The sequence below is a fragment of the Myodes glareolus genome, chromosome 7, assembly GCF_982192425.1.
Source record: "Myodes glareolus chromosome 7, mMyoGla1.1, whole genome shotgun sequence".
Classification (NCBI taxonomy): Eukaryota; Metazoa; Chordata; class Mammalia; order Rodentia; family Cricetidae; genus Myodes; species Myodes glareolus.
This window is the reverse complement of record NC_142032.1, coordinates 5,107,608-5,133,999: the sequence shown is the minus strand read 5'-3', so window position 1 is coordinate 5,133,999 and position 26,392 is coordinate 5,107,608. Positions and strand designations below refer to the sequence as shown.

At 44.1% G+C, this 26,392-nt stretch overlaps 2 protein-coding genes across 4 annotated transcripts in view; one reads left to right on the top strand and one right to left on the bottom strand.

Moving 5' to 3' along the window:
* Positions 1-1,037: 1,037 nt before the first annotated feature.
* Dclre1a (DNA cross-link repair 1A) lies at positions 1,038-21,147 on the bottom strand. Of its 2 annotated transcripts, XM_048423098.3 has the most exons (10): positions 20,991-21,145; positions 19,449-20,520; positions 16,826-18,451; positions 15,350-15,483; positions 14,360-14,478; positions 13,106-13,246; positions 11,094-11,239; positions 9,944-10,098; positions 2,985-3,126; positions 1,038-1,523 (listed from the first exon to the last, which is right to left on the bottom strand). In XM_048423098.3, the coding sequence occupies exons 2-10, from the start codon at positions 19,912-19,914 to the stop codon at positions 1,363-1,365; spliced, it is 3,090 nt and encodes a 1,029-aa protein (XP_048279055.2). In that variant the 5' UTR covers positions 19,915-20,520; positions 20,991-21,145; the 3' UTR covers positions 1,038-1,362. The 2 variants fall into 2 exon arrangements, with proteins under 2 accessions (XP_048279055.2, XP_048279056.2); XM_048423099.3 differs by lacking the exon at positions 13,106-13,246 and having other exon boundaries at positions 20,991-21,147.
* Positions 21,148-21,276: 129 nt separating this feature from the next.
* The window catches only part of Nhlrc2 (NHL repeat containing 2), a 57,177-nt gene continuing 52,061 nt past the window's right edge, over positions 21,277-26,392 (top strand). Inside the window, exons 1-2 of one of the 2 annotated variants that reach the window (XM_087907748.1) lie at positions 21,277-21,637; positions 25,109-25,261. In XM_087907748.1, coding sequence (XP_087763874.1) covers positions 21,460-21,637; positions 25,109-25,261 — 331 coding nt within the window. In that variant the 5' untranslated portion in view covers positions 21,277-21,459. The remainder of the gene's footprint in view (positions 21,638-25,108; positions 25,262-26,392) is intronic. The other variant, XM_087907747.1, reaches the window with a different exon arrangement.

Here is a 26,392-nt window from a genome sequence, read left to right as displayed (position 1 = left end):
AGAACTTAGCTAGGCAAGAAAAACTAAACTGAATGCTTGGAGAAAGGAGGCAGAGGCAGAGAGATGCCATGTAGTCCAGCAGGAGACAGATGCTGGGAACTTTACACAAAAAGTCACAGCCATGTGGCGATACACAGATTACTAGAAATGGATTAAATTAGGATATAAGTGTTAGCAAATAAGAAGTTAGAGCTAATGGGCCAAGTAATGTTTTAAATAATATAGTTTCTATGTAATTATTTTGGGTCTGAGCTGCTGGGCATCCAGGAAACAAACAAGTGGCCCTCCTTGCAACAGTTGGTTACAAATTTTTATGGATAATGGTCAGAAAAAAGCTAAACAAAGGAGATTAGATTCAGAGTTCTTGGCTTTTTAAAATATTTATTTATTATTTTTATTATGTATACAATATTCTGTGTGTATGCCTGCAGGCCAGAAGAGGGCACCAGGCCTCATTACAGATGGTTGTGAGCTACCATGTGGTTGCTGGGAATTGAACTCAGGACCTTTGGAAGAGCAGGCGATGCTCTTAACCACCGAGCCATCTCTCCAGCCCCCCAGAGTTCTTGTTTTAAGAAAAAAGGGAGAAACACTGTTGGATAATGCTCTAATACACTGTAAAGATTGTCAGTCATATTGGTTTAATAAAACCAATGGGTAGCCAGTAGCCAGGCAGGAAGAATAGGCGGGGCAACCAGACTAAGAGAATTCTGAGAAGAGGAGAGGCAGAGACACAGTCACCAGTCAGATGCAGAGGAAGCAAGATGAGAATGCCTTACTGAGAAAAAGTACTAAGCCATGTGGGTAAACATAGATAAGAATTGTGGGTGAATTTAAGTTGTAAGAGCTAGTTAGTAATAAGCCTGAGCTAATAGACTAAACAGTTTATAATTAATATAAGCCTCTGTGTGTTTATTTGGGACTGAATGGCTGTGGGACTGGGTGGGACAGAAACTTCTGTCTACAGCAGTGAGTATAAAATTGTTTTAAAAAATTAAGTCTACTAAAAAGAAAATGAAACAACAAAACCCATCAAAGATGGTTTAATAACATCTATATTAATTTTTATTTAAGAATGCATATCATATAAAAGTTTTATTTCATATTACTTTTGGTCTAGTATCCATTATCGTGAGTCCCCTCAGGCTGCTGCAGATTGCCTCCATGGAGAAAGAATGAAGAATTAAAGGCACGGGGAAGACACCTTCTCAGCTGTCCCTGAGGAATCTGAGAGGATTCAGAAGCATGGATACAGTATTCAAAGATGAGTGAGAAACACAGTCCTGAGACTGCTTTCAGAAGATGCATTTCCTATTGGTTTACACTTCACCACCACCGCCTGCTGACTCTTCTGCAACAGCATCAGTATCCAGCCTCCAGTCTCCACTCTTTAAAGCACTTCTCCATCGCATTCCGGGACTTAAAGGTGCCGACATTTACAGTGGGAATGATTTTCTGTGGTTTCAGCCACTGGACAAAACGTTTCATTTCTAGGTAACTACTGTGTTCACTATAGGGAATTCCTGTAAGGCCAAAAGGAAGAGATTACTTACTAAAAACCAAAATAATAAAAGTAAAAAAAAAAGATAGAAAAGCAATATAGAATGTTGCTGTTAAAAAATTCTGGTGCTTTAGTTATGATAATAAAACTTGATGTTTTTATGATTAATAAAGATTAAAACATTAACAGAAAACTCAGGGCACACACACAGATACACACACAAAACCCCACAAAACCCCAAAACACAACTTTTAAATGCACATACCTAAAAAGTATTCTAGAATTATATTTAGTTGGGATTTTCGTCCTCTAAATCAGTGGCTCTCAACCTGCGGGCTGAGACCCCTCTGAGGGTTGAACAACCTTTTCAAAGGGGTCACCTAAGACCACCAGAAAACATGGATATTTATTAGGATTCATAATAGTAGCAAAGTTACAGTTATGAAGCAGCAAAAAAATAATTTTCTGGTTGGGGTCAGCACAACACGGGGAACGCTATTAAAGGGTCGCAGGGTTAGGAAGGTTGGAACCGCTGCTCCAAACACTTTGCTTACTGTGAACATCAGGGAAATCAGAGGAAATGTGAGGAAAATGAGAATGCCAAGCAGGAAACTTTCAGTTTCTAGTGAAAGCCAATGCCAGGGCCAAGTTTTACATATATATATATAGCAAGAAGCAAAAAAAAATGAGGATTCTAAAAATCCCTTTGTGCCTTTTACAGTTAAAGTCCCACGGAGGAGGGTCATGGGGTGACATAGCGCACGTCTCCCAAGGGACTAACACACATGGGCAAGCCGGCACCAGTTGTCACCCCGCAGTCCCCACATCTAACCCACCTCTTCCTGTCACGACCTCACCGCTTCCTGACAGCTAAACTTGGGTATAAAACCACAGCATTGTCCTTTCGAGTACTTCTATTGTTTCCTCTAATACCCTGACTACAGCACGCAGTGATCTGCCTTAGTCACCATCAGAATATCACCAACTCTTGTTTGCTGGGTTACAGGACTGGATAGGAATTCAGGGTTGTAGAGAGCCTCGAAACCCTAGAGCTGCTAAATTCTTTGCTGTCTGTTTTTCTTGGTTCTTAATTTCATAATGATTTTAAGGAATTAACAGTAACAAACATTAAAGTGAGAAATTTTGGACCGGAATGACGGTTCAGTGGGTTAGGACACTTGCTGCCGTGCCTTAGGATCCAAGTTTGGTCCCCGGACCCACAGGGTGGAAGGAGAGAACGGGCTCCTGCAAGATGTCTTTGAGCTCCACGGCTACACATGGTACACACACACAAGATGTCTTTGAGCTCCACGGCTACACATGGTACACACGCACAAGATGTCTTTGAGCTCCACGGCTACACATGGTACACACGCACAAGATGTCTTTGAGCTCCACGGCTACACATGGTACACACGCACAGATAAAAAGACATAATAGAAAAGGAGAAATTGACAAAAATGAGAAATTGGAACAATTTTACCATATATTGATATATTTCCTTTCGTCTGGGGAGTGATATCCGCTATGCTAGTTATGTTATTGGAATGTGTCCATCCTGTAGGTCGAAAAGCCAAAATCTGATCGAATTTCCCACCACACCTCTTCAGATGACTCTGTAAGCCCTGTTAAATGAGAACAGTTGGTTTGCTGGTCAGTGTCAACAGAGACAGACCGTGTGGGGTCAAAGGGCGAGATGAGAGAGCAGCACTGGCAGCCACAGGCAGGCCTGCTGTAAGAATGGTGTGCAGTACCCCAGGACCAGGCTTCTAGGAAGACAGACATGGGAAACACACAGCTTCTCTTTTGGAAAAGGGTACAATTAATTGTTTGCAAGCTAAGTAATAGAGTCAAATGAATTATGACTGGTTAACTACAAAAACCCCACCGCTTCCCAAACCCTACATACAGAGACATTAATATTATAACAATAAACATAAATGCAACATAAGTCTTCGTGTGTAAGCTGATGAGGACACAGACGTCCCCAGCTAAGAGTGGTACTGTACTCAGCACGGATCCAGACTTTTCACCCTCAAATGTGAACTGGGCTCATCTTCAGTCTTCAGGCCCTGTAATCAGGAGTACCGTGCTGTCTTGTTACTGTTGTACGGCTGTGAAGAGACGCCACAACCAAGGCAACGCCTAGCGAATAAAGTGCTTAACTGGGGGCTTCTTTACAGTTTCCCAGGCTCAGTATAGGATCGCCATGGCAGGGAGCTGATGCAGGTAGGCACGACCCTGGAGAAATAGCTAAGAATTCTACATCCTCAAACAGAAGCAGGGATACTAGCTTAGGTTTTTGAAGCCTCAAAGCCCACCCCCCAGTGACACACCTACTCCAACAAAGCCATACCTACTCCAACAAGGCCACACTGCCCAATCTTTTCAATAATGCTACTCCCTGGTAACCAAGCATCAAATCTGTGGGTCTATAGGGACCATACCTATTCAAACCACCACATTCCACTCTCAGACCCCACTGGTTTGTAGCCGTATCATAATGCAAAAGTCCCCATATCTACGACAGTCTCAATAATATTAAAAAATCCAAACTTCAAAGTTTCTTCTGATATTCATGACATCTCCTAACTGTAAACCCCTATAAAAATCAAAATTTTTTTTTTTAAAAAATCACATACTTCTAAAATACAATGGCACAGAATACATATTGCTATTCCAAAAGAGAGGAAAAGGAGCATAGTGAGGAAATACCGGACCAAATCAAGACTGGAAACTCAGCAGGCCAAACTCCAAACTCTGCAACTTCATGTCTGATGTCAAAGCACTCTTCAGATCTCCAGCCCCTTTCAGCTTTGTTGACTACAGCACACGTCTTCCTCTTGAGCTGGTTCCACTCCCAGTTAGCAGCTTTCCTTGGCAGGTCTCCCACAATTCTGGCATTTCCAACATCTTGGGTTCTCCAAGGCGGCCCAGGCTCCACCTTCACAGCTTCACACACGGCCTCTCTGGACCTCCATGCAGGGACATTCCTGACACACGACTGGCTATGGAGGGGATTCCCCACATTGTTCCTTTCTTGGATTCTTGACTCTAAGGCCAGAACCATGTGCCTGAAGCTGCCACGTTCTGCTGCCTACTGGGCCTGGAGCATGGCCCCTCGTTCAACTGCATCTTCACCAGCTTTCTGCTGCAGATGGTTTCCCTCACTGCAGAAGCTCTTCTTTATTTCTTTTCAGAAGTTGGAAGCTAGCTGGGCAGAGTCTTGCCCTAAGGTCAGCACTCCCTTTCTTCCAGCACTGTCAGGCTTTTCTTTAAACTTTTTATCTTCTTTAGCACTGGACTTAGGCCGTTGCACTTCCTGATGCGCTCGCACGCTCTTTCTCTCTCTCTCTCTCTCTCTCTCTCTCTCTCTCTCTCCTAAGGTGTACATTTTGTATTTTTCTTTGATCAGTTTGTTCATATCCACTATAGACCTGCACATGAGTGACCACTAGTAATCGCATAACACAGTCAATACTAGGCTGTCTTAAAGCTTCCTCCACTGATGCCATCAATTCACAACTCTCTAACTCAGCCTCAGGAAGATTTTTTTAGGACAAGGGCAAAGAATAGCCATGTTCATTGCCAAAATATCACAAGAATGGTTCTAGGCCATTTACAGATAAGCTTCCCCTTTGACTGCAGGAGCTGGAACCCCACAGATCAATCGCCCTCAGCACTGTCTTCTACCCTAATGGGATGGCCCATTAACCCTTGCTCAAAGCACCCAATTACTTTTCTAGTCCAAACTCCCAAAGTCTTCCATATTTCTCTAACAAACATCAATACCCAGTTTCTGGTACCAACTTCTGTCTTAGTTACTGTTCTATTACTATGAAGAGACACCATAATCAAGGAAATTTTAATAAAAGAAAGCATTTAATTGGGGGCTTGCTTACAGTTTCACAGGTTTAGGTCTTTGACATCAAGACAGGGAGCACAGCAGCAGGCAAGGCAGTCATGGTGCTGGAGAAGTAGTTGAGAGCTACATCCTAATCCACAGACAGAGACAGAAGGACTGGGCTTTTGAAGTCTTGAAGCCCACCCATAATGAGGCACTTCCTCCAACAAGGTCACACCTTCTAGTCCTTAATAAATAGCGTCACTTCCTGATGACTATGTATTCAAATATACGAGCCCATAGGAGCCACCCTTATTCTAACCACCATACATGCTCTTCTCGTAAGAGCCAAGTAGAATAAAGTGCCTCAGCTGAAGTTATAACTAACTACAGCATTTCAAAATCCTCTAAAAATCCATTCCAAGGCCAGGCGGTGGAGGTGCACACCTTTAATACCAGCACTTGGGAGGTAGAGGCAGGTGAATTTCTGTGAGTTTGAGACCAGCCTGGTCTACAGAGTGAGTTCCAAGACAGGAGCTAAAGCTACAGAGAAATCCTGTCTAGGAAAACAAAACAAAACAAAACAAAACAAACAAACAAACAGAATCCATTCCAAGTTAAATCTTTGAAAGGCGGTAATAGTAAGAATGGGAATAACTGCATAAGGGAATTTTTTTTAAGGTCAATATTTTTGATTTTCAGGTTGAAACTTAGGATTTCAAAAGCTTAGAATGAACCAAAATGCACTTCACTGATGAAATAGCCTCATTTCCGTGTCTGTGTGATGTGTGCCCGTGCACGTGTGGAGGACATGGGTGTCTTGCTCTGCCAAGCTCTGCCTTCTTCCCTTGAGTCGGGGTCAGTCACTGAACCCGGAACAGGCTGGTGGCCAGCAGCCCCAGTCACCTTCTTCCTCTTCCCTACGGCACTGGGGTTGTGAGCACTTGCACCTATACCTGGCTTTTTACATGGGCTCTGGAGATCTGAACCCAGGGCCACATGATTAGGCAGCAAGTGCTCTTATCTGCTGAGTCCTCTTCCCAGTCTCCCCTCCACTGCCTTTGTGCCAACCAAAACCTTTCATTAATGTGAAACAAATATAAAGCTATCTGTCATGAAAACCGCGGAGTTCTAGTCAACTCCTAGAGCTTTAAGAGCTGGGCTACAGACATTTAAAGTTTCCATTCCATCCCGGCACTGCCAACCAACAAGTTTTTGTTTTGGTTATTTTTTTATTTACTATTTTCCTCACTTTGCACTCCAGAAGAAAGGAAGTGACAGTAAACAGAGACTGGATAATAAGTATAATCTCTGCATAGTCCCCTAAACTGGGTTGAGGTTGCAGCACAGCTACCAACTTACCCTCTTCTCTTTGTTTCTTCAAGACTACCTGAAAGAATTAAATGAGAACCTAGCAGACAAATCGGTTATTCTAAAAATAGCATTTGATATAAACCAGTGCTACAAATAGAAACTCAGGGCTCCATGAGCCAAATCTGCAGAGAAGGCTGCCAGCAACCGCTAGCTGTACTGGCTACAACCGCAGGACTTCTCACGAGGAAAGCTATTATAAACTATCCGGTCAACACAAAGTCCTTGACTTATGACTGTCTCTCTCTGTTTATTAGAAACCAGTTAGTGAGGAAAACGCCTTGGTAATGTTGCCAGTTTCCTTCAGAAGGCCAACCATCCCCCACAGCATCTGTAGATCGGGTCTCACCACATTTAGACAATACAGTTAAGTCTGAGGTGGCAGTCATCCATATGACGCCTGTAAGACCTTGGCATGAGCCAGCGTGTGAATTAAGCATCATTTGCAGGATTGCAGACTTAACTTTCAGATATGAGAATGCACGTGATCGTGTATGTGTTCAGGTACGTGTTGTGATGAGAGTGCACGTGATCGTGTATGTGTTCAGGTACGTGCTGTGATGAGAGTGCACATGATCGTGTACGTGTTCAGGTACGTGTTGTGATGAGAGTGCACGTGATCGTGTATGTGTTCAGGTACGTGCTGTGATGAGAGTGCACGTGATCGTGTATGTGTTCAGGTACATGTTGTGATGAGAGTGCACGTGATCGTGTATGCGTTCAGGTACGTGTTGTGATGAGAGTGCACGTGATCGTGTATGTGTTCAGGTACGTGTTGTGATGAGAGTGCACGTGATCGTGTATGTGTTCAGGTACGTGCTGTGATGAGAGTGCACATGATCGTGTATGCGTTCAGGTACGTGTTGTGGTGCACGTGATCGTGTATGTGTTCAGGTACGTGCTGTGACGAGAGCGCACATGATCGTGTACGTGTTCAGGTACGTGTTGTGATGAGAGTGCACGTGATCGTGTATGTGTTCAGGCACATGCTGTGCTTGTGCAGGCCAGAGGGCCATCTTGTGTGGTGTTCACTGGGCTCCATCTGTTCTTAAGGCAGGCTTTCTCAGTATCTGAAACTTGCTGAGTCCTCAGCTAGCTGGTCAGGGAGGTCTAGAGACTCGCCTCTCTGCTTCCCAGGGCTGTGACTGCAAAGCACTCACAGGGCTCAAGTCTCCCCACGCCCGCTCAACAGTGTTACTGTCTGTCTGTCTCACTATAGTCATCCGGATGTGAGCACGGGGTTATTTCACTGTAGGATCTGTAATGTCCTGACAGCTTACAGCACTGTGCTGCCTCCATCCATGTGTGCCTTCTTTGGATGGTCTCTCACTCCTTCCTAAGCTCTCTGCCACCTGACCCCTCCCATCGTGATTTGGCTGCACAGCCCCTGTGCTGGTCAGCATGACTGTTCTAGTCGCAGTCTGCTTTCCTTCCCTCTAGTCTTCTCTGCAGCAGACAGCATCTGCGAACACCTTGTGAAAAGTTCTAACGCCTCAACCTCCATTACACTAACTAGCCACCCTGACAATCTGCTCAGACAAAACAAACCAAGTAGGGAATTAAAAAGTGTTCCTGTCTCCAGGACAGTGCCACGCATCTTTCAGAGTAACCAGCATCTCCTGAGACTCTCTGCCAGATAGGACAGTACTACGCATCCGTCAGAGTAACCAGCATCCCCTGAAACTCTCTGCCAGGTAGAACAGTACTACACATCCTTCAGAGTAACCAGCATCCCCTGAGACTCTCCGCCAGGTAGAACAGTACTACACATCCTTCAGAGTAACCAGCATCCCCTGAGACTCTCCGCCAGGTAGAACAGTACTACACATCCTTCAGAGTAACCAGCATCCCCTGAGACTCTCCGCCAGGTAGGCAGCTCTCAAACTTAAAACGCTCACAGGGATGACTCAATTAGCAATGTGCAAAATCCTCCTTGGCGAAACCTGAAAATGTATGGATGATAAACCCAGGAAAATAGGTCCTAAACTTATCCTTTCACCTTCTGTACAAAGGTGAGCAGGAGAATCCCTGCTCAGGAAGCAGCACTCACTTTCCTGACAGCTTGTTATTTGTAAGGCACAGGCTCCCCAGTTCACAGAGCTCCAGAAAAGCTACTGTGCAGCACAATTAATAAAAATCCAGAGTCAGACACCGGGGTTCAACCTTAAGGTCAGAAAAGCAAAACAGCCAGCCACTGTTTTGAGCCTCTACCTCAAACTGAAATGGGGCGAGATCCAGTCTCTACAAATCCTCAAGCTCCACACCACCACCGAGTTCCTGTCTCCTCCCCTTTATATTCCTCTCTCCACCCAGCCATATGACTCCTGTCTCTACCTCTCTAGTGCTGGGATTAAAGGTGTGTGATCCCAAGTGCTGGGATCACCTTATGTTTCTCTTTTAGACAGATTGAATTTTCTGTAGCCTAGAGTGGCATTGAATTCGCAGAGACCCGTCTGCTTCCATCTCCCGAGTCCTGGGATTGAAGGTGTGTGCCACCACTCCCTGGCCTGTATGGCTAACTAGTATGGCTACTTTACTCTTTGATCTTCAGGCAAGCTTTATTTATTAAAAACAAATAATACACCACTATTTCCCCCTTTTTTGTCTAAAATAAAAAGGCTTTAACTAATATAAGAAAAACTATATACAATAAGTACAATAACTATATACTATACAGACAATAAATACATCAACAATGTCTAGTCCATTTGCATTTGGCAAGTTCAGAGAAAACACTCCATATCTATCCTATCTTGGTGAGTCCAAAGTCTTGTACCTAATTTACTTTCTATCGTAACTTGCTTTCTGCATCTGGTAAACTATAACTACAACAATCTAATCTTCAACTCCCTCAGGGACCTAAGAAGAAAATAACTCATTCAGTAGACAGCAGTGTCTAATGACCAAGGCTAAAGATCAGAATTGAATAGGACAGGAGATGAACTTACACCTGTCTAACTCCCTCCCTCACCCTGGGAAACATGGTCCTGGTACAGAAGTCTGGATAGCCAGATGGCTACAAGTGCTTCTGTTTGTGTGCTTACATTTGGGCTAATCCTCTAGTGTTTAAAGTCCTGGTAGGCATGTGAATTACTCTACAGAGGTACTCACATAGAAAAGCTAAAAGCATTAGATACCTCCCTTGGGGGGATTCTTTCACAATTCCTTAGAGTCAAATACAGACCTTTGCTGGGTCACCCTAAAAGACACACCTCGTGAGAGCTTACCTTAAAATTAATTTGCATCATTGGGAGGAGGTGAACTGAAGAACTGGACATGTCTGTAGTTATGAGGGAACTGACTTCTGGTATATTGAGGCTCTGCAAAGTTTTATATTTTTCTTGGGACATGCCCACCTTTGAACCCAAAACATCAGCAACGGCTGTAGGCAAGCAAGAGATGAAAAACAATAAAATCACGGTTCATTAAATAAACAGGGTTATAACTTACTCAAATTTAAAAAGAAAAAACCTTACCAAAGAAAAAGCAGATCCACAAAAACAAACATTCACACTTTAATCACAAATAGCCAAATGGCTTTGCTCATTAGCTATGTGGAATTAACAACCTGAAAGCCAAAGATATCTTTTTTAAAGGTCTATACTTATTATTTAAAAACCACAAAAGAAGAATAGAAGGCAGGGATGTCAAAAGGGCTCAGTGGTTAGGAGTGTGTATTGCTTTTGCAGAGGCCCCAAGTTTGTCCTCAGCATCCTAGATGGTGACTCACAACCACGTGTAATTCCAGCTCCAAGGTAATTGGATGCCCTCTTCTGGCCTCTGTGGGCACCTGTACTCACATGTAGAAACATGTACACACGTGCACATGATTAAAGATAAAATTAGTCATAAAAACGTAAGCAGTGTAGAAAGAGGTAGTTGGAAAGGAAGTCCTCTTGGACATATTGAACCCTGGCGTATCATTCCATCTCTTAGAAGTTGACATAGTATCGTCATATTTAAGAAGAAATGGGGAGCACTCTACAGAAACAGAACAACACATCACTGAGACAAACTACAGGAAGACAGGAGAAACCACTCAAGAGCAACAGTTGTATTACTCTCCAACCGTTTGCTGGTGGTCACCGCAGGAACGGTGCAGTACAGCTGCAGTAAGCACCTTTCCGAGCTAATTAAATCACAATGCTACACAGATTTTGCTGATAAATAGTCTATAGACATAAGTGTCAACATAAACTTTAGCCTCCTGGTTTAAATTTATCAAACGCTATCCATTTTCCCTTTAACTTCATAGGTAATACTGGATCATTTCAGAAAACAAATATCAAACGCAAGAGCAGAGACTGAAAGGGCCCTTTGCAAGAGAATCTGATCTTTATAATATATTAATGCAAATTAGACACCGCTCGCACCCACCGAGGAAGACTTTCTCCTTTCCGATACAGTACGTGCCACAGACAACAAGAGTGCGTGGGTTTAGAGTTACCGCCTCAAAGGCAGTGTTGATGGCAAACTGGATAACCTCCTGCTGGGACGGGAAGGTAAATTCTGGGCTGCAGTATCTGTGACAAGGAAACGCAGTTCTCGTTAACAGGGGAATATGACACTGGCTCTATTGGATGCTGCTTTAGAGGAAAACAAAGCAGCCAGTTGCATCCTCCGGGTACCAAGCGTTCAGAGGACGGACTCACACTGCCTGGAATGAAAATGCTCATTTCCAGTTCCTGCCAGTTTATAGTAGGATAAGAGCTTTCTAACAGATATTTTAATTATGTTTTTATCATCCTCAAAGAAATTTCCTGTTGGAATATTTTCTTCTCAGTAAGAATATTTCTACCCATTTAGCCATTTTAACTATGAATGATAAAACTCAGTACTATTTTTAAAACCCAAGTAACTATCAAAGAAAATATAATTGAAAGAGATTATATTTGCAGGAAAGAACTCTGACTTAATAAATAAGAAACTTAACATGAATTTTAATGTGGCATTTCACATTAAAGGTGATGTCCACACCGCTATCACCTTTCACAGATACACAAATGCATACATCACAAGAATACCGCAGACATGGGGCTGGAGAGATGGCTCAGGGGTTAAGAGGACATGCTGCTCTTCCAGGGGACCTGAGTTCCATTCCCAGCACCCATATCAGTCAGATGCCGACGTAGCCTGTGACTCCAGCTCCAGGGGAACCAGTGTCGTAGGCTCCCTCTGGCACTGCACTCAACTGCATACTCACACAGACACACAATTAAAAATAATGAAACAAATCTATCTGGACCCAGATACAAAACACCTGGTGAAGGACTGGCCCAAGCTGTTATCTGCATATATTTTGAGATGAAAAGAGTGATTTTGCCAAAATATGACACACTATAAACACCAAACAAATGATTTTCCCGTGACTTTCAGAATTGTTTTTGCTATTCAGCCATCAAAAAGGGGGAAAGAATCTGGGTACCTTTTTCCTATGAAAACTCACAGAGACATTCAGAACCATATGAAGAACCATATGAAAAATATTTATCTATTACTTAAAGGACACAGGAGGACACAGTGTTACTGTGAGCCACTGGCTGGGACTTAGGGACTCAGGAAGACACAGCATCACTGTGGGCCACTGGCTGGGACTTAGGGACTCAGGAGGACACAGCATCACTGTGGGCCACTGGCTGGGACTTAGGGACTCAGGAGGACACAGCGTCACTGTGGGCCACTGGCTGGGACTTAGAGGACACAGTGTCACTGTGAGGCACTGGCTGTAAGAAGACTTGTCCGTCGTGTGTCTGCTTTTTATATCTCATCTAAAAAAATCCTATAAATATTTAATAGAATTAATCCCCAACAAATCAATGGATTATTTTAATATATGATATTACATTGTATAAAATAAATACTTATCATTTTGTCATTTATGCCTTAGTAAAGCTGAGACTACATAATTCAAATATAATCTCTTACGCAATTATATTTCTATCACTGAAGGATTCAAAGGTGCCACTTAAAAATTACCATTTTAAGAAAAGAACAAAAGTAATTCCAATAGTCACAAACAAAACTACATTGTAGCCTGTTTCCCCTTCACAATTATACCCAGCAACTATACAGACACTTTGGAGAAGGAATAATTTAAAGTGGATTTTCTTAAAAATCTGTCTTCCAAATTTTCTTTTTTTTTTTTTTAGTAACAGAATTGTCCTATAAACATTATCCAAACTAAAATAACAAAAAATTATGACATTTAATTCTAAATTTGCCTTTTAGCAGGTATATTTTTTTAATGGGCATCCTTTTGATTAACACTCTTAAAAATAATTGGCTGTGAACCATCACTTTAATTATCTAAGCAAAAGCTTAAATTACCCATAAAATGTAGACAAAGCTCTCAGAGAGAAGAGAGAACACTCAAAGGATGCGTGTCTTACGTGGTGTCTAAGTAGAGCGTGTGGACTCTGTGGCCTGCGAGAAGAGAGCGCTCCATGCTGGGGTTGGCTCGGAAGTCTCCCGTGTGCAGTGTGACAGCGCCATTGGCAAGACGGAAAAGGATCATGGCGGCACCTGGACAGCTGGACAAAGGCATCTTAGCGGGGCACGGGCAAGGCACTTGGGCCAAGGGCTTTTCTTTCAGCATCAGTGGGAGCACGGACTTTCTGAGCTGAGCCTGAGCACAGGTGTACGGTTGGGGGTGGGTGGGGGAGGGGAGGAGGGGCTGCCCAGCCTACAGGTACACAGTCCTAAGAAGTCCCGGTTCTAGGACAGACTGGCCCCTAAGCCCTCAGGACAGTTTCTGTTTGATGAAAAAATACTAGCTTGAACAAGCAGTTATGTGAACTAGTCATCTGTGGTAAATATTTCAATAACATCAACTCCAAAAATTATCAGAACTCAAACTGGCAATGAACAAAAGGAATACTAGCGAGGCTAGACAACAATTTTTTTTTTCTTTGACAGAATCTAACATGATAATGTTGGCCTGGACTTCAATAAATCTAGACTTAGCCTTTCTTCTTTCTCTACATACTCGTGATCTCTATGGATAGGCTCACAACCCAGAAGGAAGCACAGCTGGTGGCTGTGTTTGGGCAACAGGAATCCTGATGGTACCTTACACTGGGGGACAGCCAGAGAGGGAAAAGGATCTCAGAGGGAGGGATGGAGAAGAAAAAGAGACGGGGAGGGGAGAACGACAGAGACAGAGGAAAAAACCTACTTCCATGGAAAAAGGAACACTCCAAATATTTACAGTCTAAAATTGAATTATTATTATTATTATTTAGCTTAAAATCATTTCGTTAGGGTGGGAAGCAAGGTACCAATCCTCTGGTATCCAAATGGAATATAAGATTTCACTTTTATGCAAATTATGTTAAAGAAAATGGAAAACTTCATCTCTGATGAACAATAACAACATACTTTTTAAAAATATGAAGTGTCATAAGTCAACATGGGTTGACAACATGAGTTAGACAACAGATTCTCTCTACACTTAATCTGATACTAAAATTACATTTTCAAAAGTAGAAATAGGATTTACTCCAGTTAAGAGCCAAGTTTGTTAGCTCTAGGCTCTAGACCAAGCAGGCCACTGTTCTTTGTCAACGCTTTAAAACAGGCACCCTGCATGAGCCGGGTGTCCTGTCTTCTACGTCAAGTGGGAGGACAAGGGACTTCACACTTACTGATTGGCATCCAGCAAAACAACCTTGACACCGTCCACTACACACTCAGTGTCCATCGGCAACTGATGGACGTACTGCTCTTGCACACGGAGCTTCTTCTTCAACAAATTGCCGGTTATCTGCAGATGGTGAATTCATTACTGGTACAGCTGGACACTGAGAGTTGTGTGTCACAGTCACTGAGAACCATGGTGTCTCGGTAATCCCAGTCTCCCCATTTGATGCCTGTGAATGCTCCATTCACACCAGGAAACGTCTGTAAGACAGCCATGCTGCTCTTCCGCCTGCTCACCTGGAAATGCTTGCTGTTCCCTGCCGGAGGCACAAAATGCTTCCCCACCTGGTCACTGTCCACTAGTATGGGTTTTCCCGTGTTTCTTCCTGGTATGTGGTGGAGATTCTGAACTTTCTGGAAGCCTAAAGTACACATTTCTGAGGTGCCTGTGCCTCTCCACAATCTACCCGAGAGGATATTCGGTGACTGCTGTGAGGATTAAATCAAAATCCAGAGAAAGCCCTGGGAACCGGGATTACTGTGTTCACACCTAACAGGCAGCTCAAGGTATTCTGTATGGTGACACTCCCTCTCCCTTTCGCTGGGGACAGGGTCTGAGGTGGCACTGTTGCAGAGCAGCCCCCCGCCCCCACAGCATTATCTGTGGATGTTGGCCCTGGAAGCTACAAGTTCCCTACGGTTAAGTGCTCTGCCTGCACATCAGTTCGGCACTTCAAAGAGTGTTTGTTGAGTAAAACTACTGAGTATACCGTGAGAACGTTTATTATTCTCACATAATAAAATTCATTGGTAAAAGCAATTTGAAACTGTTGAGAGTGACAATTTGGTTTTTCAGCCTTATGTGGGGTCTGCTTTATCCACCTTCTCCACTATAATGCTGGCTCCTAGTTTTCAATATTCTATTTTTTTTTTTAACCAAGCTTCCCAAAGTCGCAACACTCCACCGAGCCAGAGTTTAGAACGCTAAAACTTACCTCACTACAGTAAATTGGGAACGTGGAGTCCTTAGACAAGCCGGCATAGTGATCGGAATGGAAATGCGTGAGGAAATAGGCAGTGCAGCCTTCAACCTCGCCGTACTGGAAAGCATCCACGGTGAAGCCAGTTCCTGCAACGAGATGCCCCACGGGGGATGAGCAGGAGCCAAGGTGGTTATGTGCCTGGGTTCCTTCTGAAGAGCAGGCCCCTCTGACCGGTACCTCTTGTTTAACCCCCAATTAAACTATGATTTACTTAAAACGTAAATTTACCAAAAGGTAAGAATAACTCCCGTGTCTACTAAACATCCCAGTGCTTGCGCATAGTCTCACCAAAAAAAATTAGTTAAGACACTAAGTTACAAACCAATCATTTCTTTGCCCCAATTAATACTTTTACAATGCAGATACTTAGGGGGCAATTGAAATCTCTCATTTCTACAAAGCAGTGAACGGAGAATGACTTAGAAGTCCAAAACCATGAATTCCCAATGAGGTGACACTTATTCGCTCCTCTAGGGTCAGAAATGGTAGGGGCCAAGGGCATTACAAAGGTCTGCAGTTCTCCCTGGTAGGGCCACAGTAAGTAAGAGACAGACAGGGCTATCTACAGTCCTTGTTTCGTGTCAGGGTAGTGGGGGAGAGAAGAAGGAATCGCCTCAAGAGTCTCCCCAGAGGAACAATAACAAAAATTAAGTTGAGAAATACTGTTCTGAAATGAGCTTCTGGAAGAAATGGCCGAGGGTGCCGGCAGGGGATGCGCAGGTAAAGACTCAGCTTCACATTTCTGTCGAGGCCATCAATACACAGAACATTTAGAACATAAAAGCAAACCACGATCATCGCCGCAAACAAACCATCAGTGACACATTTTCATGTGATATTTAGAAGCTGAGGATATTACTGCTGTCTTATTGTATACCACTGAAGAGTTAGTTGGTGGTTTCTTTAGTAATAGAATTCATTTCCATGCACATTTTTGTATGAACTCATCTGTGAAGGCCGGGCAGATACTCATTTGGAATATATAAACACACGAGTTCTGACTGCTCTGAAACTGGCACTTGGGGGAGCACAGCCTGCCGTCCTCCCCTTCTCTTAAGTTGCTGAGCCGCTTCGGCAGTGCTCAGCCACGGGATTTTATGATACGTGCACCGACGTTATACTTTCTTTCTGGCTAAATGGAACCTCCACTGCTCACTGGCCTTCCTGTAATCTATAACAGCTACCTAATCATTACAGAAGCATATATAAGATAAATGCTTAATAAAATGTTGGTGATAATGGAGAAAAAACAAAAACAAAAAACAAAAGCCTCAATTCTGTTAAAAAGATTCATAAAGTGCTATAAAGAGCAAATAAAATATATGCTGAACACAAATTATTTCAAATATATCCACCCAACGACAAGGAAAGTGAAGTTAAACACTGCTGTGTCTCCGCTGGGAAGCTGGAGTCAGTATTTCAACTTACCGGGGATTCTCTTATAGAACGGACAGGTTCTTCTCGCTTCCCTGGCACCAGACGACTCTGAAATGCCCCTGCTCCCTCTCTGTAGCCTGCCAAGAGTCCGGCTTACAAAGGCTTTGCTTTGGTTTAAACTGACTGCTCCCACTTCTGGCCTCTGAGGTGCTCCTTCCCATGATGAACTTGACTTTTTATGTCTCTTCCTTTGACGTTGTGTCCTCTCTTGGGACAGTTCTGTAGAGTGTTGACTCTCATTTAAATTCCCTGAATCTAATTCTAAGTCACTTAGGGAGTTTTCCGCTTTTCTCTTGCGCGGCTGGCGCCTCTTGTCCTTAGGACTCACACCTGGACTGGCATTTGGCCCACCTACCGCACTTGCCCTCGGGGACGGCTCTGCTTGTTTTTTGGGTGGTAATCCAAAAAACACACCTATGTCCATCTGCTTCATTGCCTTCTTGGAAGGCTGACTGGCATTGCACTTGGGACTGGAAGGCAAAGTGCTCAAAGATTTGGCGAGAGGCGCACTAGAAGGCTTTTCTCCCTTTCTGCAGGTACAGGCTGAGCTAGCGATGGTAGCACCCAAGCCCTTACTCCCTAACCCTCTTATTTGACTTTGGGTCGGATGCAAAGGCAGGTGTTCTCCTCCCTCCTTTTCAGGCGGCTTTGACATGGCACTTGTACGGAATGGCAGAGAGAACTGACTGCCAACAGCTGACGTTTCACTTTTCTGTGTCTGATGGCTTGAACCAAGTGAGTGAAATTTGCGTGGCTCACCAGGTTTTGCTTTAGTGGTTTGATCATCAGAAGCAGCACGCCCCGCTGTTAATGAAGGTGAAAACAAGAGAAAGCCTGTGTCTGTGTGAGGTGGGGCACCTTGTGGGGGAAGCTGAAAAGAACCACTTATAGCACTGCCTTCACAGAAGCCACTGAACTCAGCCTGAGTCAGCAGGCTTTTTGCCAGCGGGCAGGCTCCTTCTCGCTCCTTCGGGAAGGGATCAAGAAGTGTTTCAAATATGGCAGAGCCATCCTCTTCCAGGCAACTGTCCTTAGAGCTCTGAGTAGAGAACAGCTCCTGCTGGGAATCACCCAGCTCTCCATTCAAGTCGTAAGTCTCCTCATCACTCTGCAGCGGGGAGTAAGAGATCTCACAGCTGCTGCTGTCGTCTTCTGGCGATGGTGCCCTCGTACTCTGGGAGCTGCTTTTACTGGTTAATGCGTCCGCTGAAAGAGGCAAGCCATCTCCCACAAGCTTGTCCTTTTTAACAAACCCTGCACGCTGTGGAGCCAGGGACACACGAGGGCCCGAGGAAGGGGGAATCTTTCTGTCGGTCTCGGCTGGAAGCTGGGATGTTTTTAGACACTGTACCATCAACGAAGAATCCTCTAAAACTTTCCTTAAATTATCCGTGTTCAGATGCACAGGCCATTTTTCCTCGGGGTTACAGGAAGGGTCTGGCTTTGCTGCAGGAAAATGCCCAGCCAGCGTGTGTGACTGGCTGCTGAGGGGCGCTGAGACCTGTGATGGGCTGCTGAGAGGTTCGTTGCTAGCCCTACTCTGGGCAAGCAGGAGGTGAGTATATTTCTTATAATGAGAAGGAATTGTGCAGGTACACCAAAGACCCTCGGGACACTCTGAAAACAGTTTAAAAAAGAAAAAAAAAGATCATTTTACACATAAACTTTGACAGCACTAACAAAGTTACCTCTAAGGACAAACACCATGGGTCACAATTTTATTTTGTTTTTGAGACAGTTTCTCTGTATAGCCCCAGCTTTCCTGGAACTCTGTAGACCAGGCTGGCTGCGAACTCACAGAGATCCACCTGCCTTTGCCTCCCAAGTGCTGGGATAAAACGCATGTGCCACCACCCAGCCCACTGTGGGTAGCCTTTAAGAACTATGGCAATAGCTATGGCTAAGTGCATGACAGCTGGTGCCGAGAAAAACATTTAAACACCAAAGGTTAGTACAACATAGTTTTACAATGTACTATTTATTACATTTAAACCAAATACTTTTAGATTACTTTTCAAATAGTCTCTTCACGAGAAAATAATTTTAGATAACTTAAAAAAACAGTCATAACTCATTCTCCATATAGTTCAAGTAAATTTCCTACATGTTAAATATGACATTTATCTTAAAATATAATAACATGGCATCACTTCTGTTGCTGGCACATATTTAAGAGAATCTTAGTCATCTCAGACTATCTTCTAGTTCCTCTTCCGGTTACTAACACCCATTATGAATACAGCATACCCATATTTAGAAACTAAATGTGTTTATAATTTTTATCTAACTCTAAAATAGGATAACAAATTGGCCCGGTTATTTATCTTATAGGAGTCCTCATCCATAAAATGTTAATGTCATCTACCTTATGCGGTTCTTGTAAGAGTCAAGTAAGAGAAAGCAGAGTGGCAATGGCTCCCGCAAACTTCAGAGAACGTTTATGGAAAGTAACTGAGAAGTTAGGATGATGGCTCAGTCAATAAAGAGCCTGCGGCACACACAAAGGCCTGGGTTCACATTACTAGCCCTTAAATAAACACGCCAGGCACGGTTGGACATTCTTATCTCCCAGCAGTGGGGAGACAGCAGCAGGAGGACCCCTGGGGCTTCTTACCTGTGTCAGAGATTGGTGGAGAATCCAAACACTCAAAAACATGCCATTGGGGTGTCTGACCTAGCAAGGAGGAAAAGGGCATCTGACAGTTTGGGCAGTATCCATCGTAAACTGGGCGTACCCTTGGGGACACTTGTTTCTTTTTGTGTGTTCTTCGGCTCTTTCTTGGAGTGGTCTCTTTGCTTTCAGACTGCGGAACCTCATCTCCAGCACTAGAATTCTGACTGCCACCTACAGAAATTGGACAGTCCGTTTCTTCAAGGCATACGCCCAGGGCCTTTTGGTTGTCTTTATCGTCTGTGGTTCTTCTTTTGTTTCCTTTTCGTTTTGATTGGTCTTTTCCATCTGTTGCCTTTCCAACAGATTCTGGGATATTTTGAGAACAATTATTTGGATGTGCTGGTTTTGGTTTTCGTTTAGATTTATATTCCCAGATGTCTTCCTCCCAAAGTGTGTCTTCTAACATGGCAAATGATTTTATGAGTATTTGAGTCTTTAGTAAATTCAGAGTCCTTTCCTTGCTACAAGTTTTAACAGGAACAAATAAACCAAAAGCCAACTAACTTGGTGGGACTCTAAACCTTTGGGGATGATTGATACAGGCACACAACACACTTAGCACCCGCTGCTCCATTATACCACAATAAATTAAGATGCCCTACCACAGGCTAATGTCTGTATCGTTTTTCTTTACATTGCGACGCTGTTTCATTCAAGCGATTTTTTTTCTTTTCCAGGACATGGTTCATAAAAATAAGAATCAATAAGAATCAATAATGCCTTGAAAATTAAGCATGGTTGAGAAGTATAGGCCCAACAACTTTAAGACAGGCTCCATATAACTGTACTGAAGCTATCCTGGCTCTCGTTCACGTGGGCAAGCAAGCGCCCACTCACAAGTCGGGTCACAGTTCCTTGTCAACCGGGAGCTTCAGGTCACTATGGAAACAAGCCACACCATAATCAAAGAGGTGTGTTGGTCACAAAACTGCCCCTATTCGTGACTCATGGAGATCCGATCAGCTTCAGTTTCCCGGGTGGCTCCATTTCTCCTCCACCATAGGACCAAACCCTGCACAGGGAACAAAGTTCAAACGTGTGAGATTGTACTTAGGCCACACTGCACTCGAGACCGCAGGGGCTGTAACCAGTCCCCTCTCCAGACGTCTAAAGAGGTCAAGGACAAAAAAGGCCCACAGGCTCCTCTGCACCCTCTTCCTTTGGATCCGGATGGGGGAAGGCCAAGGGAGGGGGTCAGAAATGACTCTCAGGTTAGGCACTGACAGCTCTCAAAGCGCGGTGCCCTCTGCAGCCCGGCGGCTCGCACTGGCATCCCCGTGGGTGCACCTGGGCTGGCAGCCCGGGACCAGCTGCAGTTGCCTCTCCGCGCCGCCTCCCCCGCTGCGGGACATGCCATTCGCTCCGGCACTTTCAGCACCGCCAGAGTGACAGGATACTCTTGTTGTTATTAACACAAAACCACTGGCCTCACTCCCTACAATAACGACCCTTCTCCTTTGAGGATTCCTTCGCCCCCTTTACCTTTTAGCTCTTTCTTGGCGGGAACTGCCGTGCCGAATCGGCTGATCGAGGTGGAACAGTGGAACAACTGAGGAGTTTTTGGGTTTGTTTTTCTCAAGTCGGGTCTTTTTAACTTGGATTTTTATTTATGTTGGGAACCCTGCCGGGCTTCAAAGGCAATGGGTTCTCCAGCCCCTCTAGGGCGCGACCTCAGCGGTCTTTCCCGTGTCGAATCTGGCGCTCCGAACGTCCAGGCTTCGCGGCGGCGGCCCGGGACCTGGAAGGGGCGGGGTGGGCCGCGCAGGAGTTTGGTTACGCGCTGGGGAAGCACGGCCCTTTGGCCCCTGGCGTCAGAACGAAGGCTTAGGGTGGACAGAAACGTGGGTGGCGCAGATCGGGGCGGGCTGGGCACCGCTCAGAGGCGGGAGGGTGGCGGCGCGTCTGTCCGAGCCGCGCCCTCGATCCCGGAGACCTCGGCTGCTCGCCCAACATGGCGGCCCCCGCCGCGCGCAGTGCGAGCCTCTCGGGCCTGCTGCCCGCGCAGACCTCGCTCGAGTACGCCCTGCTGGACGCCGTCACCCAGCAGGAAAAGGACGAACTGATCTACCAGTATCTGCAGAAGGTGGACGGCTGGGAGCAGGACCTAGCGGTGCCCGAGTTTCCGGAAGGTGAGGAGCTGGCGTCGGGGACGGGGCTCCTCTCGGGTCCTCCCCTTACTCGGTGTGGGGGGACGGCGCCCTTCCCGCCTGCTGGCAGGGGCGCTGGTCCCGGCGATTCGCCCACGTCCCTGAGGAGCTCCAGACTGGCGACGGGCGGGGGCGGAGGGTGCTCTAGAGGGCGAGGACCTGTGTTCGCATCTCTGCCTGGCCTGCCGTCCATGACCTCAGGGCCCCATGGAGGTTGAGTGGCCTCAGTCTCTAGTGACCGGGGTACCCGGACCACCCTGTCCCTTCGTCTCTTATCCCAGCTTCACCGCCTCTCATTCCCGTCGATGTTTATTGATCACTTCTACGTGCAACACAGACGGTTTTAAGCATCCCGGGAGAGAGTTTTCCTAAGGCTCGGTACAAACTCCAGGGCGCTCTTATGTGTCTTGCCTTACAGTTAAGGAAACTGAAGCCAGGAGGAGTAGGGCGCTTGCCCATCTGATAACACTAGAGTCCAACTACGTTCTACAGACCTCAGAGCTGATGCTTTTTCTAGCCCTGCCGCGCGCCCTTCCACTTTCAAAGCGGTAGTGGACCTACTGAGTTTTAAAAACTGGAGTCCGTTTTAGTTCAGCAGCCAGGTTTGAATCCTAGCTGTGGGAGCTGTCGGAACACGAGGAAATAGATACTCCCAGCAGTGTAGTTTAAACAAAATGCTGCCTTACCTTCGCTTCGGAGTGTCATCGTTTAGCTTACTGGTGTTGGCATGTGTCCTGGTGGGACACTGAAACCGCCTGCATAGTTAATTGGTCACTTGTGGCAGGGTTCACGTCCCTCCGGATGTATCAGTACCTCTTCCATCCCACAACAGTCTTGAATGTCAGTGTCTTTCTTACCCTTTTGCACTTGACTGGGGGCGGGGGGAGTTGCCACCTTCCCCCCTTTATTATTATAGTGGATTTAAAATAGTGTGGAATTGAAAAAACATGGCCGTGTAGAGGTTTATCCCGTCAGAGAAACTTCAAAATAACAAATACATGTATATGGATACAGGTGTATCCATATCGCCTGAAAACTTTGTTAATAAAGCCCGGAGGATACACACTGTTACAAACCAGCAGGCCATCATCGGCTAGACTTCTGGGAGAACGTTTCAGTTTGCTTTACTACTATGATATTTGACCGCTGTGACTCAAGGCATACTCAGGAGAAAATAATCGGACTTTGTTTTCCGGATAGTCTGATAGTATGCTGGACCCGACTATTAAGGACAGCACGCTAAAAATGCACGAAGCAGTTGTAGCTCAGTGATAACAGAGAGAGTACCCTGGCCTCAGAAGCTGCCACCTGCAGTCTGATGGGCGGGTCCAGGCGGACCTGAACACTAAGCCCCTGTTCCTTCTTCTTTAGCCTTCTGCTTTTGAACACATTACTTGGCTTCTCCAGGTCTTGATTTGTTTTCACTTGTAAAGTGGAGCAAATTTTTACTTACAGAATTATTATGTGGAGGGAATTCAGGCAAATTCTTGGGTAACAAGGAGACTTACTAAGTTGGTCATTCATTGTATTCGTTGTAATCATTGCTGCTGAAAATACATTATTATATCTGTGAACACCTAGCACAGTAACTTCAATGTGATTACACTCTCTGTGTCCTCAATAAGTCACTTTTAACAATTTATAGAGACAGAATCTTAAATTTCTTGCATGTGGGATGTGAAATACACGTTAATTAGTTGGTTTAATTAATAGTTTTGTGTCATCGATTAGGTATATAATACTTATAAGGAGAAATAATTAAGTGTTTACTGAACTCTGAGACATTTAAAGTATTTGGTGGAAATACTAATTTGATTTGAGATAATCTTTTCTAGAATTTTGTTATAATGGAATAACGTTCCTGTTATTGGCCGCCCTCCTTGATACCGTAGTCTCCGTTTATGTCTGGTTTCAGGAACCCTATAGTTAATCACCTCAAAATATCAAATGAAAAGTTTCCTAAAAGAACTCTTCCTAAGTTGTAAGTCCTAAGTTGTAAGTTGTGCATTGTTCTAAGTAGCATGGTGACACTGCTCTCCTGTGTACGTCTTCTGTCTGTCATGACTCGCCGACCCTGTCTACATCTCAGCGTTGTGTGTGCTGCTCCTCACCGTGAGCCATTCAGTCATTGTCTTGGTTTTCAGATCAGTGCTTGTGCTCAGATAATCTTACTCCACTTCATGATGGCTCCAGAAATTCAGGAGTAATGATGGTTGTTGGCTGTGCCACAAAGAAACCATGAGGTTCCTCCTGTAAATGAGAAGGTCACTTTCCAGGCTCTGTACAGAACAGCCCTGTGCTGTGTTTCTGAGATCTGTAGCGAGAGTGAATGCTAACCCATCAGATTGTGAACAAGGAAAAGGAACTGCATAGTTTTGCCGCCACGCCTTGAACTGCGAAGGTGGCTAAGTAAGACAGCACGTAAAGATGCAAGAAGGCCACTCAGGCTCAGTACCCTCGGAAAGGACCAGAGGGGACTCCTGTGTCTGTGTTTCCTATCCAACTATGGCTTTTACTTTCTTTAAACTATTTATGTCTACTTCGAGCTATAATCCATGCTTTAATAGCTTTGTTTATTTACTTATAAGCAATAAATGTTCTTGTTTTCTTAAATGAGTTAAATAAGGATGTTATACCTTTTAATTTAACAAAATCTTCATACTAAAGGGTTAAAATTTTGAGTCATTGTCAACTAATTATAAATTCTGTATTAAAAAACTATACAGTTTAAGTTGCTATTTTTCTTTAAAGGGAAGGTAGCGTGATCTTCATTAGTGTTAATGTTTCTTCTAACTTTGCATTTAAAATGTTTTATTTTATACTGAGGGTTCCATCCAACTCTAGAACACTGTAACTTCTCTTCTGTAAGATTATTTTAAGCACTCTATGTTTACCCTTGCATGCATCCTGATCTTTTCCATGTCTGCTTTTTAACTTGATCTTGTTTTCAGTATCACTTTTATATTTAATTATGCATGCAGTTAGATTTTTAAAATAATTTTTATTTCCTCATATTTTTGATTGACTATGTTGATTTTATTCACTTCTCCTAGACTATTCCACTATTTCTGAAAGAATTTAGTACTTTTTTTTGTTTTTTACTACGCTTGCAGTTGTCTCATAACAGCGGCTTTTTGTTCTTAGCCTGCTACCATCCCTCCTCCTGCTTCCTCCCTCTGAGCCTTTAATCTCCACATGAGCTTTTTCATTAAATCGTACATACCTGGTTACAATCATGAAGACATTCTCTTGTTTAGTAATAGAAAAGAGGCCCAGGTATAAACAGAATAATAACTCAGGTCCCACAGGCTTTAGTGCTATCATCCCCTAAAGTGTGTGACTACTTACACTCATCTTGGAGAAAAGGTTCTCATTTTGATGGGCACTGTAGGTCAATTATCCCTTGTTCTTTCTTGTTTTCTTCAGTGGTATTTTGTGTTTTGTAAATCCCAGGGTTAGAGTGGCTGAACACAGAAGAGCCTCTCTCCATTCACAAGGACCTGTGTGGGAAAGTGGTTGTCCTCGATTTCTTCACGTATTGCTGCATTAACTGTATCCACCTGCTGCCTGATCTCCACGCCCTGGAACGCAAGTTCTCTGATACAGGTATCTGCTTCTGATTGCTTACTCACAGACTGTTGTACTTACGCTCCGCTCCTTTCCTCCGAGGACTGTGGTGCCTGTTTCTAGGCGTAGTCCTAACCTGTGAGCAAGAAGATTCTGTTTCCTGTGCATTTTAATTTTAAGATAAAGTCTCACTGTGTAGCCCAGGCTGTCAAGTTGGCCCTCCAATTCTAGAGCCCCTGATTTGCCTCCCAGCTGCCACTAGCCTGGCTGTGCCTGGTTTTCATGGGCTTCTTCATGAGCATGGGTTAAACTTAGTGGTAACAATTTGCTTAATTGAGAATCAGAATTTAGAATTCAGGTTTTGTCTGAGGGTTTGTGCCTAATTTGCTTTTTTCATGATGAGATATTTAGAAAAGTCTTTTTCTATCCCAGGCTTAACTAAATTTGCTCTCTGAGAAAAGTGAAACATCTGGCCCCAGAGTGTTGCTCCTCTCAGTGTGATGGTGCAAAGGTTTAAACTACGTCAGAGGAAACGCCGCTAGGTGAGGCCAGGCCTCTGACATGAAGCTCAGTGGAGGGCAGAGCACAGCAGATCCTTTTCCTTTGACCTTGCGTCTTTGAAAGATGATTTGTTGCAGTTAATATTTTCCAAAGCACACTGGGAAATCCTCTTATAGCATTAAAGCTTCTGGAGGTAGGAAGCATTGTGCTTAGAGTTTGCTGTCCAAGTTGGAAAATAATCAGGTTTTGATTTTTTGTTGACAACATGAATAAAATTAATAAAATCGTTTCATGTAGTTAAGTTTAAATGCATTGGTAAGCTTGGCATCTACATGAACAAGTTGGGGCCGCTGGTCCTGTGAACAGATGTTGGCCTGGACCATGTGTATGCACAAATGCCAGATATCTTAGAATGTAGTCAAACAAGACCACTGACAAAATCTAAAAATACAAATAAAGATTTAGATGCTTTTAGCTGTAATATATTCTATTTTTACAATACTAGCTGAAAGATTTATAAATAATTAAATCATCAAAAATTGATTTTATAGATTTAAGAACTGTGCTTTATTATACCCTGGGTAGTTTGTGCCTGTGTCTCCTGTTCAAGCCAGCACATTTATTGAGCATGCTTCATGAGTGTTTTTAGGAAATGTGGAACAAATCTGA

Excerpts from the sequence above, each read along its gene's own strand:
- Dclre1a (XM_048423098.3), bottom strand. The coding sequence starts at position 19,914 with ATGTTAGAAGACACACTTTGGGAGGAAGACATCTGGGAATATAAATCT. Across the intron at positions 15,484-16,825 it reads GTTCTATAAGAGAATCCCCG|GAACTGGCTTCACCGTGGAT; the intron begins GTAAGTTGAAAT and ends ATCTCGTTGCAG. Across the intron at positions 13,247-14,359 it reads GTTTTGCTGGATGCCAATCA|CTGTCCAGGTGCCGCCATGA; the intron begins GTAAGTGTGAAG and ends GCCTTTGTCCAG.